Here is a 13,983-nt window from a genome sequence, read left to right as displayed (position 1 = left end):
CTCCTAGGCAGACAGTGGCACAGTATTGTTTGGCTTATGTCCTCTTGGTTTTAAACAGGCTTCTTTTAAAGTTTTGTCTTAGGGAGTGTTACAGTGACTCCTGCCGAGTAGTCAGTCTTGTCTCATGTGTGTCCCTGCAGGAATACCTCAACAGCATTCTTCAGCATGCCAAGGATTTCAAAGAATATCACAGATCGGTCACAGGCAAAATTCAGAAGCTCACGAAGGCAGTGGCCACATACCATGCCAACACAGAGCGGGAACAGAAGAAGGAAAACGAAAGAATCGAGAAGGAGAGGATGCGGAGGCTCATGGTAAAATTCTATGTTTGTGTCCCTTTGTGTGTGCACTGGGTGTTGTAGTGCCAAGGGACCCATCGCCCTGTGTTACTTTGGGACACAGTGCTGCTCAGAGTTCAAGGTGGGACAGAAAGAAAGAAAGGACTTGGGTTTGGGAGTCTAAAAGAACTGGCCTCAGACCTTTACCCGGTCATGCCCACCATCAGAGTGACCACATGACCTCAGCCAGTTAACTGGCTGCTCTGTGTTCTCCAGAAAATGGAGGTGGCATCCCCTCTTGGCTGTGAGCTACCAATGGTGTAATCCCAGCCTCCCACCCCCACCCTTTGTGTTCGGCCATTTATTCTTCGATGTTTCTCTAATTGGGGAGCTACTGATAGACATTGCTGTGTGTTTGGGAGCCACAGTAGCAGGGAGAGGGACACAGCCCCAACCCTCCTGGGGCTGGTGCTAGTCCTAGGGAGGCAGGTACCCAAGTGAAACAAATAGTTTTGGGTGGTGGGAAGTGCACTGAGGAGAATGAAGCAGGACGAGGATGGGATTGACTGGGTGGTCCGGGAAGGACATGCCCCGTGAGTGCAGAATTCTGGAGGAAGTGCCTCCTAGGGTTAGAGGAACCACGGTCAGGGGCCCAAGGTGGGAAAGAGCCAAGTGCAAGGCTCAGCAGGTGGCCCCCAGAATGGCATGGTGCGGGGGAGGAGTGAAGCCGGAGCCCCAGTGGCAGGTCCCTTGAGGCCTTGCAGGCCATGGGGAGGGCTTTGGATTTAATTCCAAACATGAGGGGGAGCCATGGAAGGCTGTCAGCTGGGGGGTAATGTGATCGGATTTATTCCTGGCAAGCCAGAGGGCTTGCTGCAGGGAGAGATGAGGGCTGGACCAGGTGAAGAGAAGGCTTTGGATTCGCGGTGCGTTGGTGGACAGAGCTGTGGCAGGACTTGCTGTTGGTCATTTTAAACAGCTCAGGGCAGGACCATGTCTGTCCTGCAGGTCCCTGCAGAGCCTAGCACTGAGCAGGAGTTGGGGAGATACTGAAGAGAGAGGCAATAGTTATGGGAGAGGCCTTCGTAGAGCACAGCGCTGGGTGCACCTGTGCCCCCCAAATGCGGGTGTGTTTGCTGGTTAACGATAACCCCCATTGGGCACCTCAACTCTGATTTGCCTGTCTTGGGTACTAATGGACAAGTGTGTCTTGCAAGCAGGTGCCATAACTGCACGCTTTTGCAGGCGGAAGATGAGGAAGGGTACCGCAAGCTTATTGACCAGAAGAAGGACAAGCGCTTGGCCTACCTCTTGCAGCAGACGGATGAGTATGTGGCTAACCTCACGGAGCTGGTGCGGCAGCACAAGGCTGCCCAGGTTGCCAAGGAAAAGAAGAAGAAGAAAAAAAAGAAGGTGTGCTGGGGCCTGGCTGCGTGCCTCGCCCTTGTTGGGACCGGGGTGGCTTTCTGGGCGCATGTGGACTTAGCCTCCTTCATTAGGGAATGACTATGTCTTTTTGCTTCCAGAAGGCAGAAAATGCAGAAGGACAAACGCCCGCAATTGGACCTGATGGCGAGGTGAGGAACCAGGGTGGTTTTTCCTCGTAGAAATACCAACCCAGCCCTGAAGCTTAGGTTTATTTCAGCTTCAAAAAGTTTCAACTACAAAAGCTGTATATGATGATAGTAAAAATCCATGTATGTCCCCTGCCACCATCCTACCCACTCCTCAATGAGGAAACTGTTAACTGTTGGTTGTTTCTCACAGACCTTTTTTTATACACGTACCATATTATTTGTTTTTCAGTTTTTACTTTAACATAATTTTAGACTCACAAGAGAGGTGTAAGAACAGTACAAAGAATTTCTGCATAGTCTTCACTTAGATTCCCTATTGTTGCATATCCTCCTTTTTTCCTAAACCGTTTGAGAGTCATATATACGTGATGGCCATTTACTTCCATATGTTTCAGTGTGTATTTCCTGAAAACAGTGTCATTCTTTTCCATAATGGTACAATGACCAAAAGCCGGAAACGAACACAGATGCAGTGCTGCAATCCAGCCCTCAGTACAGTTTTGCCATTTGTCCCTCTAGTGTCCTTCACAGCAGCAGGAAATCCTGGGTCACACATCGCACTCAGTGGTGGTCCCCTTTGTCTTTAATTTTGAAAAACTCACTTTTTCTTTGACTTTTATGACCTTGGCTTTTCTGAAGAGCACAGGTTAGCTGTTTCCTACAGTGGCCTTCAATTTGGGTTTGACTGATGTTTCCTTGTGATTAGATTCGGATTATATCTTTTGGTAGGAAGACCCTGCAATGCTGCTGTGTCCTTGGTGTGTCACATTGGGATTGTATGGCGTAGATTTGTTCCGTCACTAGCGTTATTGACCTTGATCCCTTGGTGTCTGGCCAAGGCATCTCCACTGTAAAGTTACTGTTTTTCCTTTTGCGATTATTACTACCTTGTGGAGAGGTACTTGAGACTTTGTACACATTTTACAGCTCCTCACGCTTCCACCGCTGGTTTCAGAGTTCATTATCTCTGCATCAGCTTTTGCTTCAGTGGTTACAAAATGGTGATTTTCCCCTCCATTATTTCTTCTGTATTTTTTTAGTGGGCTTTCTGTAGGAAGGAAGAACTACTACTTCTTTTCTATTTGTCCCACGGGCCATAATAGTTTGCCAGACCCTGGGGCTGACTCATGGATTCTTAATTTAGTTTAATGGATTTACTTAGTTTAATTCTTCACGGTCATTATTTGTTTTCATGCTCAAATTATTCCAGTTTGGGCCAGTAGGAGCCCTTCATATTGACTCCTGTGTTCTTTTGAGGTGTCCCCATCATTCTTTGGGGCCTTATTGACTTCTTTGCACAATGGTACAGACTCACCTGTTTTTCTTGCTAGAGCCGTGAAGTCAGCTACTTCTCCATGGAGCCCTGGTTCCTTTTCTCTGAAAAGAACGTCTAGAAACCAAGAGTTAGAAGTGCTCATTGCTCCTTGGGTGTCATTGCTTTAGGTGAGCAATGGACAGATCTAAGAAATAAGTCTCTGTGTGCATACACACCTGCATTACTAGTTATGTTTATTAAGCCCCAGGCACACATGTTGATTCCTGGTTGACGTCTTCTCTGTACTTCTTGAAATCCTTATGCCTATATCCTTTGTTTTGTTTTGGGACTACTTGGTTTAATTTCGACAGTAGCTAGACTTTCCACACTTAACCAAATATCTTGGGCCACTTTCCATATCAAGCCAGTAGTTCTCTTTTCATTTTATTGTGTTGATGTATTAGAATCTATTTTGTCTTTCAGACTGATAACTCTTTAGGTTGCTTCCCATCTGTAGCTTTTACAGAGATTCTGTCCTGAGCAGCTCTTTACTTCTTCCCCTATTGGTGGCTATTTCCATTGTTTCCTTTTTTCCTATTGTGCACATTGTTGTAATTAGTCTCCTTATACATGACCTTTTGATGCTTTCTTAGCTTGAACTGCCTTCACAAAACAATATAGCACCGTAGCCTGGGTGGCTTAAGTGACAGTCATTTATGTTCTCACATTTCTGTAGAGACTGGAAATCTAAGATCAGGGAGCAGCAAGGCCGGTTCCTGGTGAGGGTTCTCTTCCTGGCTTGTAGAATTGTGGCCTCACATGAAGTGACAGAGAATGAGCTCTGGTATCTTACAGGGGCACTAATGCAATCATGAGGGCCCCACCCACATGACCTAATCTAACTCTACCCCCACCCCCCCACCACACACACACGCCCTATCTCCAGATATAGTCACATTGGAAAGTTGGGGCTTCTGCATTTGAATTTGGAGGAGACAGTTCAGTCCATGGCAGTTGCACACTGTTTCCTTAGGCCATTTCCCAGAAGAGAACCACTGGTGATTAACACACATATGTATTTATTTCACATGATTTTGTTTAAAATGTTCTATTGAATTTTTAGGGAAGAACGTGGGCTGGCCTTTTACTACAGTAAAAATCTTACTAAGCCCATTTGGGACATTCAAGGGAAAAGTCACAGTGGCAGAATGCAGTTCAGGGAGTTTGGTTGGGTAATCACGGCAGCTGTTTATCTCATTTAGTAACAGGCATTGCTCGGTGATGGCTGTGAATTGTCCCTGTTCCCAGCCAGTGGTTCTTAGCTTTGGCTGTACATCTGCATCACCTGGGGAGCTTTTAGAAAACCCCAGAGCAGTTGAGTCAGAATTCTGGGGGTGGGCAGGTGCAGGCATCAGCATCGTTAACTGCTCCCAAGGAGCACTTGGGGGTGAAGGTCACTGAGTGAGGGTTTGTGTGGCAAGAGTTGGTGTCACTCCTCCCTTGTGGGCCGCTCTGAGGGTGAGGTTGTAATGTGCTGTACTATGTCGGTGGCATTGATGGTGAGTGCAGCACTTTGGAAGGAGGAGGGGGACTGATAAGTACCTGGAAGATGCCGTTGATAAAAGTTAACCGGGTAAATTTTAAGATCTAATTGGTTTCTTTAAACGATTCATGAATCAGATAGCATCTCATCTGGCAGGCAGAGAGATACCCTGGAAAGTTATAAAAAGATGGAAGGTTTTTATAGAAGTGAGGGTGGGGCAAGGAAATCATCAAGAGGAAAATGAAAATTCACTGGAATAAAGTAAAAGTTTAGATGATGACAGCTTCTCTTTGGCTGAGCTGGGTTTCAGTTGGCTGGGCTTGTTGCTGGGCCGGAGGAAAACCCTCCTCTTCCTAGGGTAGTAAAGTGGATACACTTCCGTTTGGTGCATCTTCCTGTTGGGGGTCTATAATTGACTTCTTTCTGTTTGGTGTAATTGATGTAGAATAGTAGAGCATGAGAGCTCCCTCTACAGGCCTTCCTGATTCCAGTTTTAGTCCAATTTAATTTACTTGATCCAGTTTTTCCTTATTTTCACAATGCAAAGGTTTAAACTAAGAATTTCATCCTTATCCTGGAAGTTTTCTGCAGGAAATTTGAAGGGGGAAATGTTTGTCCGAAAGTTGGTATCGCAGAATGAGAAATCGAAGAATTCCGTATTTGATGCTAAGAGGAAGTTAGTTATTTTATTTTTCAAAAATTTCAGTTAGCTATTTAACAAAAAATAATGAGGAACCTTGGTAACGTAAAAACTCAAGGGCCAGAAAAATGTGACCAGTAGTCATTTTTGTGAAAAAGGAGAAACCAGTCCTTGTTTGATATGTGTGGAACTGATGTGGAAGGACGTGTGAGACACTGATATTGGTGGGCACTTCTCTGTGAAAAGAGAAGCTGTCAGACCAAGGGACAGGGGAGGGGGAAGAGTTCACACTCCACATTCTTGAATTTTGAGCTATTTGGCTATATTACTTGTTTGAAAATGAAAACATGTATGTCAGTTCTCAAAGAAAATGCTGTCACCAATGGGTTATATATATTTCCTGATTTATTAATATGCAGTTAACCCATTTTCACAACCACCTGCCACGTTTGTGTTCCATTTTCTGGGCATGGAGTTGGGAAGACACTTCCCTAGTTGGCCATGGTTCATGAACACCTGAAGTATGGACATCACAGAACCTAAAGCCATGCATGTGGCTCTTTTTCAGCCTCTGGACGAGACCAGCCAAATGAGCGACCTGCCTGTGAAAGTGATCCACGTGGAGAGTGGGAAGATCCTCACGGGCACGGATGCCCCCAAAGCAGGGCAGCTGGAGGCCTGGCTCGAGATGAACCCAGGGTGAGTTGAGCCTCGAGTTGCAGATGCAGCCGGGAGCCTGAGTCAGCCTCATTCTGTGGGAGCAGGCTGGCAGCTGGGGGGCATTTCGCTTGTATTTGGAAATAAGCCAGTTTGCTAAAGACAGTGAATTATGCTGGTTTGGGGGAGATTTATATATTAAAACACTAACATTTTTTTCTAGATATGAAGTAGCTCCAAGATCTGATAGTGAAGAAAGTGGCTCAGAAGAAGAGGAAGAGGTAAGAACCCATTTCATGCTGTCGCAGCCCTCAGCACTCTGTAGCGGTGACTTCCTCTACCCCTTGTATGTTTGTCACCTCTGAATGCTATGTTCTTCTCCCGCTCCAGGTGGGCATCATTGGACCAGAAGTGGGCAAAGGGCAGCTGAGGGCCTAGTCATGGTGGAAAGTTGGTGCTTTAGAGCTGTGCTACCTACCTAATACAGTAGCCTTTAGCCACACATGGCTGTTTTAACTTTAAATTAATCGAATGAAGTAGAATTTAAACTTCATGGCCTTAGTTACACTAGCCACCTTTCAAGTGCTCAGCAGCCTTCTGCCCCCAAAATATAATCAGAATGAAGTCGTGAGCATGCGATCACGTACGTGTTTGCTTATTATAATCTTTTCTTTGGAAACATAAATGGTTGCATTTTTTATGCATGTTCTTGAAATCATTTAATTATATTATGTTAAGGTGATTTCTAGTTTTTCCCTGGTGACAAAGCTCTGATGAAGAGCCTGCTCCTCTGTCCATCGTGCATTGGCTCCTTGGGGAGGGGAATTCAGGGAGCCCAGGCTGCAGGTTCTGGAGGCAGTGTTCGTTTTGCGGTTAGCGTCGAGCTGGGCGTTCTCCTTCACTCCCTCTTCAGCTGTGGTTGATAGTGTCTTAAAAGGGTTTTAAGCTTCTTAAAAAGCTTTGCCACCTCTGTTTTTAAAAAGGAAAGTTTAATGGGCATTTCCTTGGTTACTATTAGATTGAACATTTTTTTAGATGTTACCTTTTAGGTTTATTCTGTGAATGATTTGCTTCATTTGCTTATTTCTAATCAGTTGTGAGTATTTTTCAACTGAATATTCAAGCGCTGTTTATATATTTACCCTGGCCTGAAATCAGCTCTACGTTCACCTGTAGATATCTTTCTCTTTGTCCTGTTTTCACTCCCCTCCTTACCACATTAGGTCACCTGGAATTTATGTGGTATACAGTATGGATGTAGGTGTACCCGCCCCCTCCCCAGTAGTACTAAGTGAATTGGCTATACCATGTAATTCTTCTTCTCCACTGACCTGCGATATTTTTGAAAAGTGGCATGTTTGGTTTTTATGTGCTCTGGACTCCTTTTAGGGCTACCTATTCAGTTTCTTTTAACATTCTAATGATTCTTAGACCCATGTAACATTTTTTTGTAATTTTTTAACAGCATATGTAGGTATAATTTACACACCATAAAGTGCACCCATAGTAGTGTACAATTCAGTGATTTTTAGTGAATTTATGGAGTTATATATTTATCGCTACACACCAGCTTTAGAGCGTTTCTTCACTACAGAAAGCTCCCTCCTGCCCGTCTTCACTTTGTTCCTGCTCCCTCCTCCAGCTCCAAGAGACCACTGATCGGCTTTCTGTCTCTGTAAATTTGCCTTTTCTGGGTATTTCATATAAATGGAGTCGTATGACATGTAGTATTCTGTCTGGCTTTTTGCACTTAGCATGTTTGTGAGGTGCATCCAGATTGTCCTGGATATCAAAGGTTGTTTCTTTCTGTTCCTGAAAGAAATTTTATTGTATGATTAATACTACATTTTGTTTACCTTTTCACCAATTGAGCAGCTGTGTTTCCATTTTTTGCTATTATGAATAATGTTACTTTGAACATTTTGGGACATGTCTGTGAGTGGACATCTAGGTGTGGCATTGCTGGGTCTTATGGTAAGTTTATGTTTAACCTTTTAAGAAACTGACAAACTTTTCTTAAGTGGTGGTACCATTTCATGGATTCTACTTTCTTTATATCCTTATCACCACTCGGTATTATCTGTCTTTCTGATTATAGTCACCTTAGTGGGTGTGTAGTGGTATCTCAATGTGGTTTTGAATTTCATTTTCCTAGTAACTGATGATGTTGAACATCTTTTCTCAGGCTTATGCACCGTTCATGTATCTTCCTTGGTCAAAGTCTATTCAGATCTTTTGCACATTTTTAATTGGGTTGTTTGTCATCGCACTGAGCTACAAGAATTCTTTATATATTTTCAGTACATGTCCCTGATCAGATATATAACTTGTGGATATCTTCTAGTTGGCTTACTTTTTGTTCTCAGTTTTTTCTTTGGAAATGCAAAAATTTTTAACTTTGGTGAAATCCAGTTTTTCAATTTTTTATTTTATGAATTGTGCTTTCAGTGTTATATCTAAAACTTTTTGAAGTTACAAAGATTTTCCTCCTGTGTTTTTCTTCTAGAAATTTTATAGTTTAATCTCTTACATTTAGGATCATAGTTGTGTTGATTTCTGTGAGGCAGAGGGATAAGTTTATTTTTTTGCCTATGTATATCCACTTTACACAGCCCCACTTGATGAAAAGACTATTATTCTTTTCCCTCACTGAATTGTCTCCACACTTTTGTGAGAAATCAGTTGACCTAAGTGTAAGGATTTGTTTCTGACTCTCAATTCTGTTCCTCTCTGTGTCTGACTTTGTGCCATGATCACTCCTGTCTTGATTATTGTAACAATTAGTTTTCAAACCAGGTAGTATTTATTATTTCTCTAACTTTATTGCTTGTATTGTCTATTCTAGAGCCTTTGCATTCCTATATAAAGCTTAGGATCAGCTCATCAGTTACTACAGAAATGCTTGCTGGGATTTTTATTGTTTTGGTATTGACTCTATATCAGTTTTGGGAGAATCACATCTTAACAAGATTTAGTTTCCCAAACCATGAACATGAAACGTCTTTCCATTTATTTCGATAATCTTTAATTTCTCTTAGCAGTGTTTTGTAGTTTTCAGAGTATAATTTTTACACTTTTGTTAAATTTATTCTTAAATATTTTATTCCTTTTGATGCTATTATGGATAGAATTTTCTTAATTGAATTTTTGGATATTTTGCTATTACACAGAAATACAGTTTTTTATACTGGTTTTTTAAAATATTGATCTTGTATCCTGTGAACTTGCTAATAAACTCATACTGTTCTGATAGTTTAGATTTTGTTTTTGTTTTTCGTAGATTTCACACATAGGATTGTTTTCTGTAAATAATGGCAGTTTTACTATTTACCTTCCTGTCCGTATGCCTTCAGTTTTATTTTTCTTGCACATATTTCTTGTACTGGCTATATTCTCCAGTACAGTGTTGAATAGCTGTGTCGGGAGTAGACATCCTTGCCTTTTTTCCAGTCTTAGGGATAATGCAATTAGGCCGTCACTACTGTTTGATGTTAGCTGCAGAGTTTTCATAGATGCCGTTTATCAGGTTGAGTAAATTCTCTTCTAATTCTAATTTATTGAGAGTTTTTTTTGTTTTTTTATCATGAGTAGGCTAAATTTGTCTTATACTTTTTCTGTCTATTAATTGTCTAGTTTTTGTCCTTTATCTACTAATATACTTTATTATATAAATTAATTTTTGGATATTAAACCGATTGCATTCCTGAGATAAGTTCACTTTGTCCTGGCGTACAATCTTTTCTGTATATCACAGTGTTGCTACTATTTTAATGAGGACTTTTGGGTCTGTTCATGAGGCATATTGGTCTGCAGTTTTCTTGTGATATTTTTATGTGGCTTTGACATTAAGTTAACATTGGTCTCATAAGAATGGGTTAGAAAATGTTCTCTCCTCTACTTTCTAGAAGGGTTTTTGAAGAATTGGTATTAAATATTTGATAGAATTCACCAGTGAAGCCATCTGGGCCTGACCTTTTCATTGTGACAGCATTTTTAGTTACTAATTCAATTACCTGTTGCAGGTTTTATTCATATTTTTCTACTTCTTGAGTCAGTTTTAGTAATTTGTCTTTCAAGGAATTTATTCAATTCATCTTAGTTATTTGTTGGCATGAAGTTATTTATCTTAGTTCCTTATTATGTTTCTATGGGATTGAAAGTGATTTTGATTTCATTGCTCATTTTGATAATTTAGTAATTTGCCTTTCATTTTTTTGCTAGTCATTCTAAACTTATGTTGATTCGAGACTTTTTTATTTCTGATATAGGTGTTTAAAGCTATAAATTTTCTTTTGAGCACTGTTTAAGCTTCAGTCCATGCATTTTGATAAATTGTTTTCATTCAATTCAAAGTATTTTCTAATTTCCCTTGTGATTTTGTTGTTGTTGTTGTTTGACCCTTGGGTTATTTAGAAGTATGTTGTTAAATTTTAAGCATTTGAGAATTTCTCAGGTTTTTTTGTTTTTGATTTTTAATTCTCTTGTACGAGAAGATACTTTGTATGATTTTAATTCTTTTAAATTTATTGAGACTCATTTTATGGCTTGGCCATGTTCACTGGAAAAGGATTCTGCAATCTTTGGGTGGAGTGTTCTATACATGGTGGTTGAGTTGGTGGAGTGTGTTGTTCAGTCATGCGTATCTTTGCTGAATTTTGTCTAGTTTTATCAATTACTGAGAATGAAGTAGTAAAATCTCCAGCTATTTGTTGAACTTATTTCTGCTTTAAATTCTATTTTCATTTCATATGTTTTGATGCTTTGTTGATTGTATCTTCCTGAAGTGTTTAATATTTTATCATTATAGAATATCTGTCTTTGTCTCTAGTAACATATTTCTTGTTTTAAAGTCTATTTTGATTAATATTAGTGGAGTCACTCTCCCTTAAGGTTACTGTTTGCATGGTATATTTCCGTTTTTTACTTTAAATCTATGTGTTCATTTGAATCTTAAATAGCAGATAGCTAGATCTTGATTTATAATCTAGTATGACAGTGTCTGCCTTTTGATTGAGTTTTAGACTGTTCACATTTAATTTTTGATTTGATTTTGTTTACATTTGCCATTTTGCTATTTATTTGTCTCCTCTTTTTTGTTCCTCTGTTTCTCCTTTATCTTTTTTTGTGTTAACTATTTTTTAGTATAGCATTTTATTTCTTTAGGTGTTGTTACCCAACTTTTTATTTGCTTTATTTATTTGCTTTATAGTCGCTGTGGGGATTACAGTATTTGTCTTAATTTATCAAAGAATAGTTCAAGATTAATAATAACTCCATTCAGGTAAAATGTAGGAACTTTGCTCTGATATAACTTCTTTGCTCTTTCGTGCCATTGTCACATGTATTATATCTATATTACATGCAGTCTTCTATTAATGCTTTACGTAATCTTGTGCCTTAGTCTAAAGAAGTTAGTAGAGAAGAAGTAAGGGAAAATATATTAATAGAGTCTTTTATTTTGGTCCATGTATTTACCATTTCCGATGTTCTTTATTTCTCCTTGTGGATTCGAGTTACTGTCTGCTGTCATTTCCTTTCGGCATAAAGACTTCTGTTAGCATTTATCCTAAGTCTTGTTTGCTAGCAACAGATTCTCTCAGTCTTTGTTTATCTGGGAAGGTATTACTTTAGCTTTCATTTTGGAAGGGTAGTTTATCAGAACATAGAATTCTTTGTCGACAGCCTTTTTCCTTTGGAATGCGTAGTTCCACTACTTTATGACCTCTTGTTTCAGATGAAAATTTAGCTGCCGATTGTATTGATTTTCCTCTATACTTGATGCATTTTTCACTTCCTTGCTTTCAAGATTTTCCATTTGTCTTTGGCTTTTAGCAAGCAGTTTGTGAACCCTCTCTTTGTGTTTATTTTTCTTGGTGTTTGTTCAGCTTTCTGGCTGCATAGTTTCTTGTTTTCTGTTAAATTTGGGGAGTTTTATCTTTTCTGTCTTCTATTGAGATTCTGAATTTATCGATTCATTGTGCTTACAGATGGTTTCCTTTAGTTTTTTGGACGTGTTTATAGTACCTTTGAAAATATTTATGGTATTAGTTGGCTTCGAAGATTGTATGTTGACTCCAACATTTGGGACTAGAGACTGGTTCAACTGCTTTTTCCCTAAGTGCTTATCACACTTTACGCTTTTTTGCTGGTATTGTAATGTTTAGTGGAAGCCTATTTTAGCCACTCCAGATGCTGACTTCACCCCTGGAGGGATTGTTTTGGTGATATTGTTTGTTTGCCTGTTTAGTGATTTGCCTGGGCTAAATCTGTGGAATTCTTTTCCCTATGGTGTGTGCTGCTTTTGGCATCTCTGCTCAGTATATTGTTTTGGTTTTAATCTCATTTTTAGTTTTAATCCTGGCTCTCAAGGAGTGGGCCATGTTTTTTCATAACTTAGTAGTCATCTAATGATCGGGCAGAGACTGTGCTCAAACATCTAGAGCCAGTTAGGCTTCTGTCTCCGGCCAGTGGATCGTCATGAATAGGGGAAACACTTTCCAAGTTTGGGCCATTTTCAGGTCTGCACTGGCATTTATTTCCTGCTAGGCCCTGTCTCCTTTTCTCAGCACATCGTCACAGTATCATCCAGGAATATGCTTTCCCAGTGACAGCTGAGGGACTCACCTCCGTCTGCAGTGCCACTGGCATGGGCATTGCCCGCTGCCACAAAATGACTAAGTCCCCCATCAGCTTCAGCAGTTAGTTCTCACATTCTGCTCGGCAGAACCTTCGTGACGGAGCTGGGGGTGGGACAGGTGGAAGCATCCTCAGTAAGAACACTACCAGTTCCAACTCTTCTTTCCCAAGTTCAGTGGTTTTTCAAGCATTAATACTTCTCAGTCCCCTAGAGCTCTTAAATGATTGCTTTTGCTAATTTTGTCATAAAGTTTTATAACAGTTCCATTATACATAAAGAAAGTAATCCACTGGGATTTTGTATCATTTATACAGGAATACAAGGATGGTTTAATATTGGGAAATACAATCGTGTATTTTATCAGCATATGCAAAATCCCTTTATCATCTGCTCAGTAAAGGCTGAAAAATCCCTTTAATGAAACAATACTCATACTTAATTTACAAGTTTATAGAAAACCTCTTAGTAAACTAGGATGCTTGTCATCAGTATTATTTGATATCTTTAGGAGTTTTAGTCATGTTATTAAAGCTGGAAGTAAATCAAGAACAGTAAATATTGAAAATTGGCTATAAAATGTTTAATAGTTAGAAAATCCATGAGATTTAAGTGAAAAACTTCTTGAGTAGGTTGGACGAGGAATAAATGTGTAGTATACATTGTGTAATGAAGGCCAGGGACATAAGGAATCTACTATTGGTAACAGAAGTACAGAATACCCTGAGATAGCCTTAAAAAGGAGTGTCTGGGCTCTGTGCGGGGAAAATGAAAAATAGAATACTGAGCAATTAAAAGAACATGCAAAGAAGAGTCATGATACGTTCCACGATAAGAAGAGGGTGTGGGAATTGTAAAAACATCACTTGTTACCAAAAGTATGTTTTACCCCTGGGAGCCTTGTCGTGCCTCTTCCCCGTGGGGTGACCTGAAGTGACATGGGTTTGTCTGTTGGTAGGAGGAGGAGGAAGAGCAGCCTCAGCCATCACAGCCTCCCACCCTGCCCGTGGAGGAGAAGAAGAAGATTCCAGATCCAGACAGTGACGACGTCTCCGAGGTGGACGCCCGGCACATCATTGAGTAAGGCACCCCTACACACTCCCGCTCCACCAGCTTCTGGTGAGGGGATGCCGGCAGGACCCTTAGAGTCCCAGCTTCTCCCTGGATGGCAGTGTGGGACCACAGACAAGGGTCCAGTCTTGGCACCCCGCTCCTCAGATTAGTGTTTACTGCCTTGCCTGTCCTTAGAGTATCTAGGTACACTTCTGTTTACCTTTTGGTTCAGGTTCAGGTCCTGGGTCATCAGGCAGAAAGGGCTGCTTCAGAGTCTCATGTCAGAAGTACTTTGTCACAAATAGGAATGTGTGTCCTCATGTTGCAGTTCTGTTTGCTTCCAGGA

At 40.6% G+C, this 13,983-nt stretch overlaps 1 protein-coding gene across 3 annotated transcripts in view; it reads left to right on the top strand.

Annotated features, from left to right (window-relative positions):
* SMARCA4 (SWI/SNF related, matrix associated, actin dependent regulator of chromatin, subfamily a, member 4) overlaps window positions 1-13,983 on the top strand; it is a 68,410-nt gene that overhangs the window by 9,065 nt on the left and 45,362 nt on the right. For all 3 annotated transcript variants that reach the window (XM_006905857.3, XM_006905856.3, XM_006905855.3), the window contains exons 8-14: window positions 141-314; window positions 1,524-1,691; window positions 1,805-1,855; window positions 5,862-5,992; window positions 6,174-6,231; window positions 13,543-13,664; window positions 13,982-13,983. The exon at window positions 13,982-13,983 is cut by the window's right edge and continues 146 nt beyond it. In XM_006905857.3, the coding sequence (XP_006905919.1) occupies window positions 141-314; window positions 1,524-1,691; window positions 1,805-1,855; window positions 5,862-5,992; window positions 6,174-6,231; window positions 13,543-13,664; window positions 13,982-13,983 (706 nt within the window). The remainder of the gene's footprint in view (window positions 1-140; window positions 315-1,523; window positions 1,692-1,804; window positions 1,856-5,861; window positions 5,993-6,173; window positions 6,232-13,542; window positions 13,665-13,981) is intronic.

Source organism: Pteropus alecto, unplaced genomic scaffold (genome assembly GCF_000325575.1).
Source record: "Pteropus alecto unplaced genomic scaffold, ASM32557v1 scaffold761, whole genome shotgun sequence".
In the NCBI taxonomy this organism is placed as follows: Eukaryota; Metazoa; Chordata; class Mammalia; order Chiroptera; family Pteropodidae; genus Pteropus; species Pteropus alecto.
The sequence above is the reverse complement of the archived record's forward strand: the minus strand, read 5'-3'. Positions and strand labels throughout refer to the sequence as shown.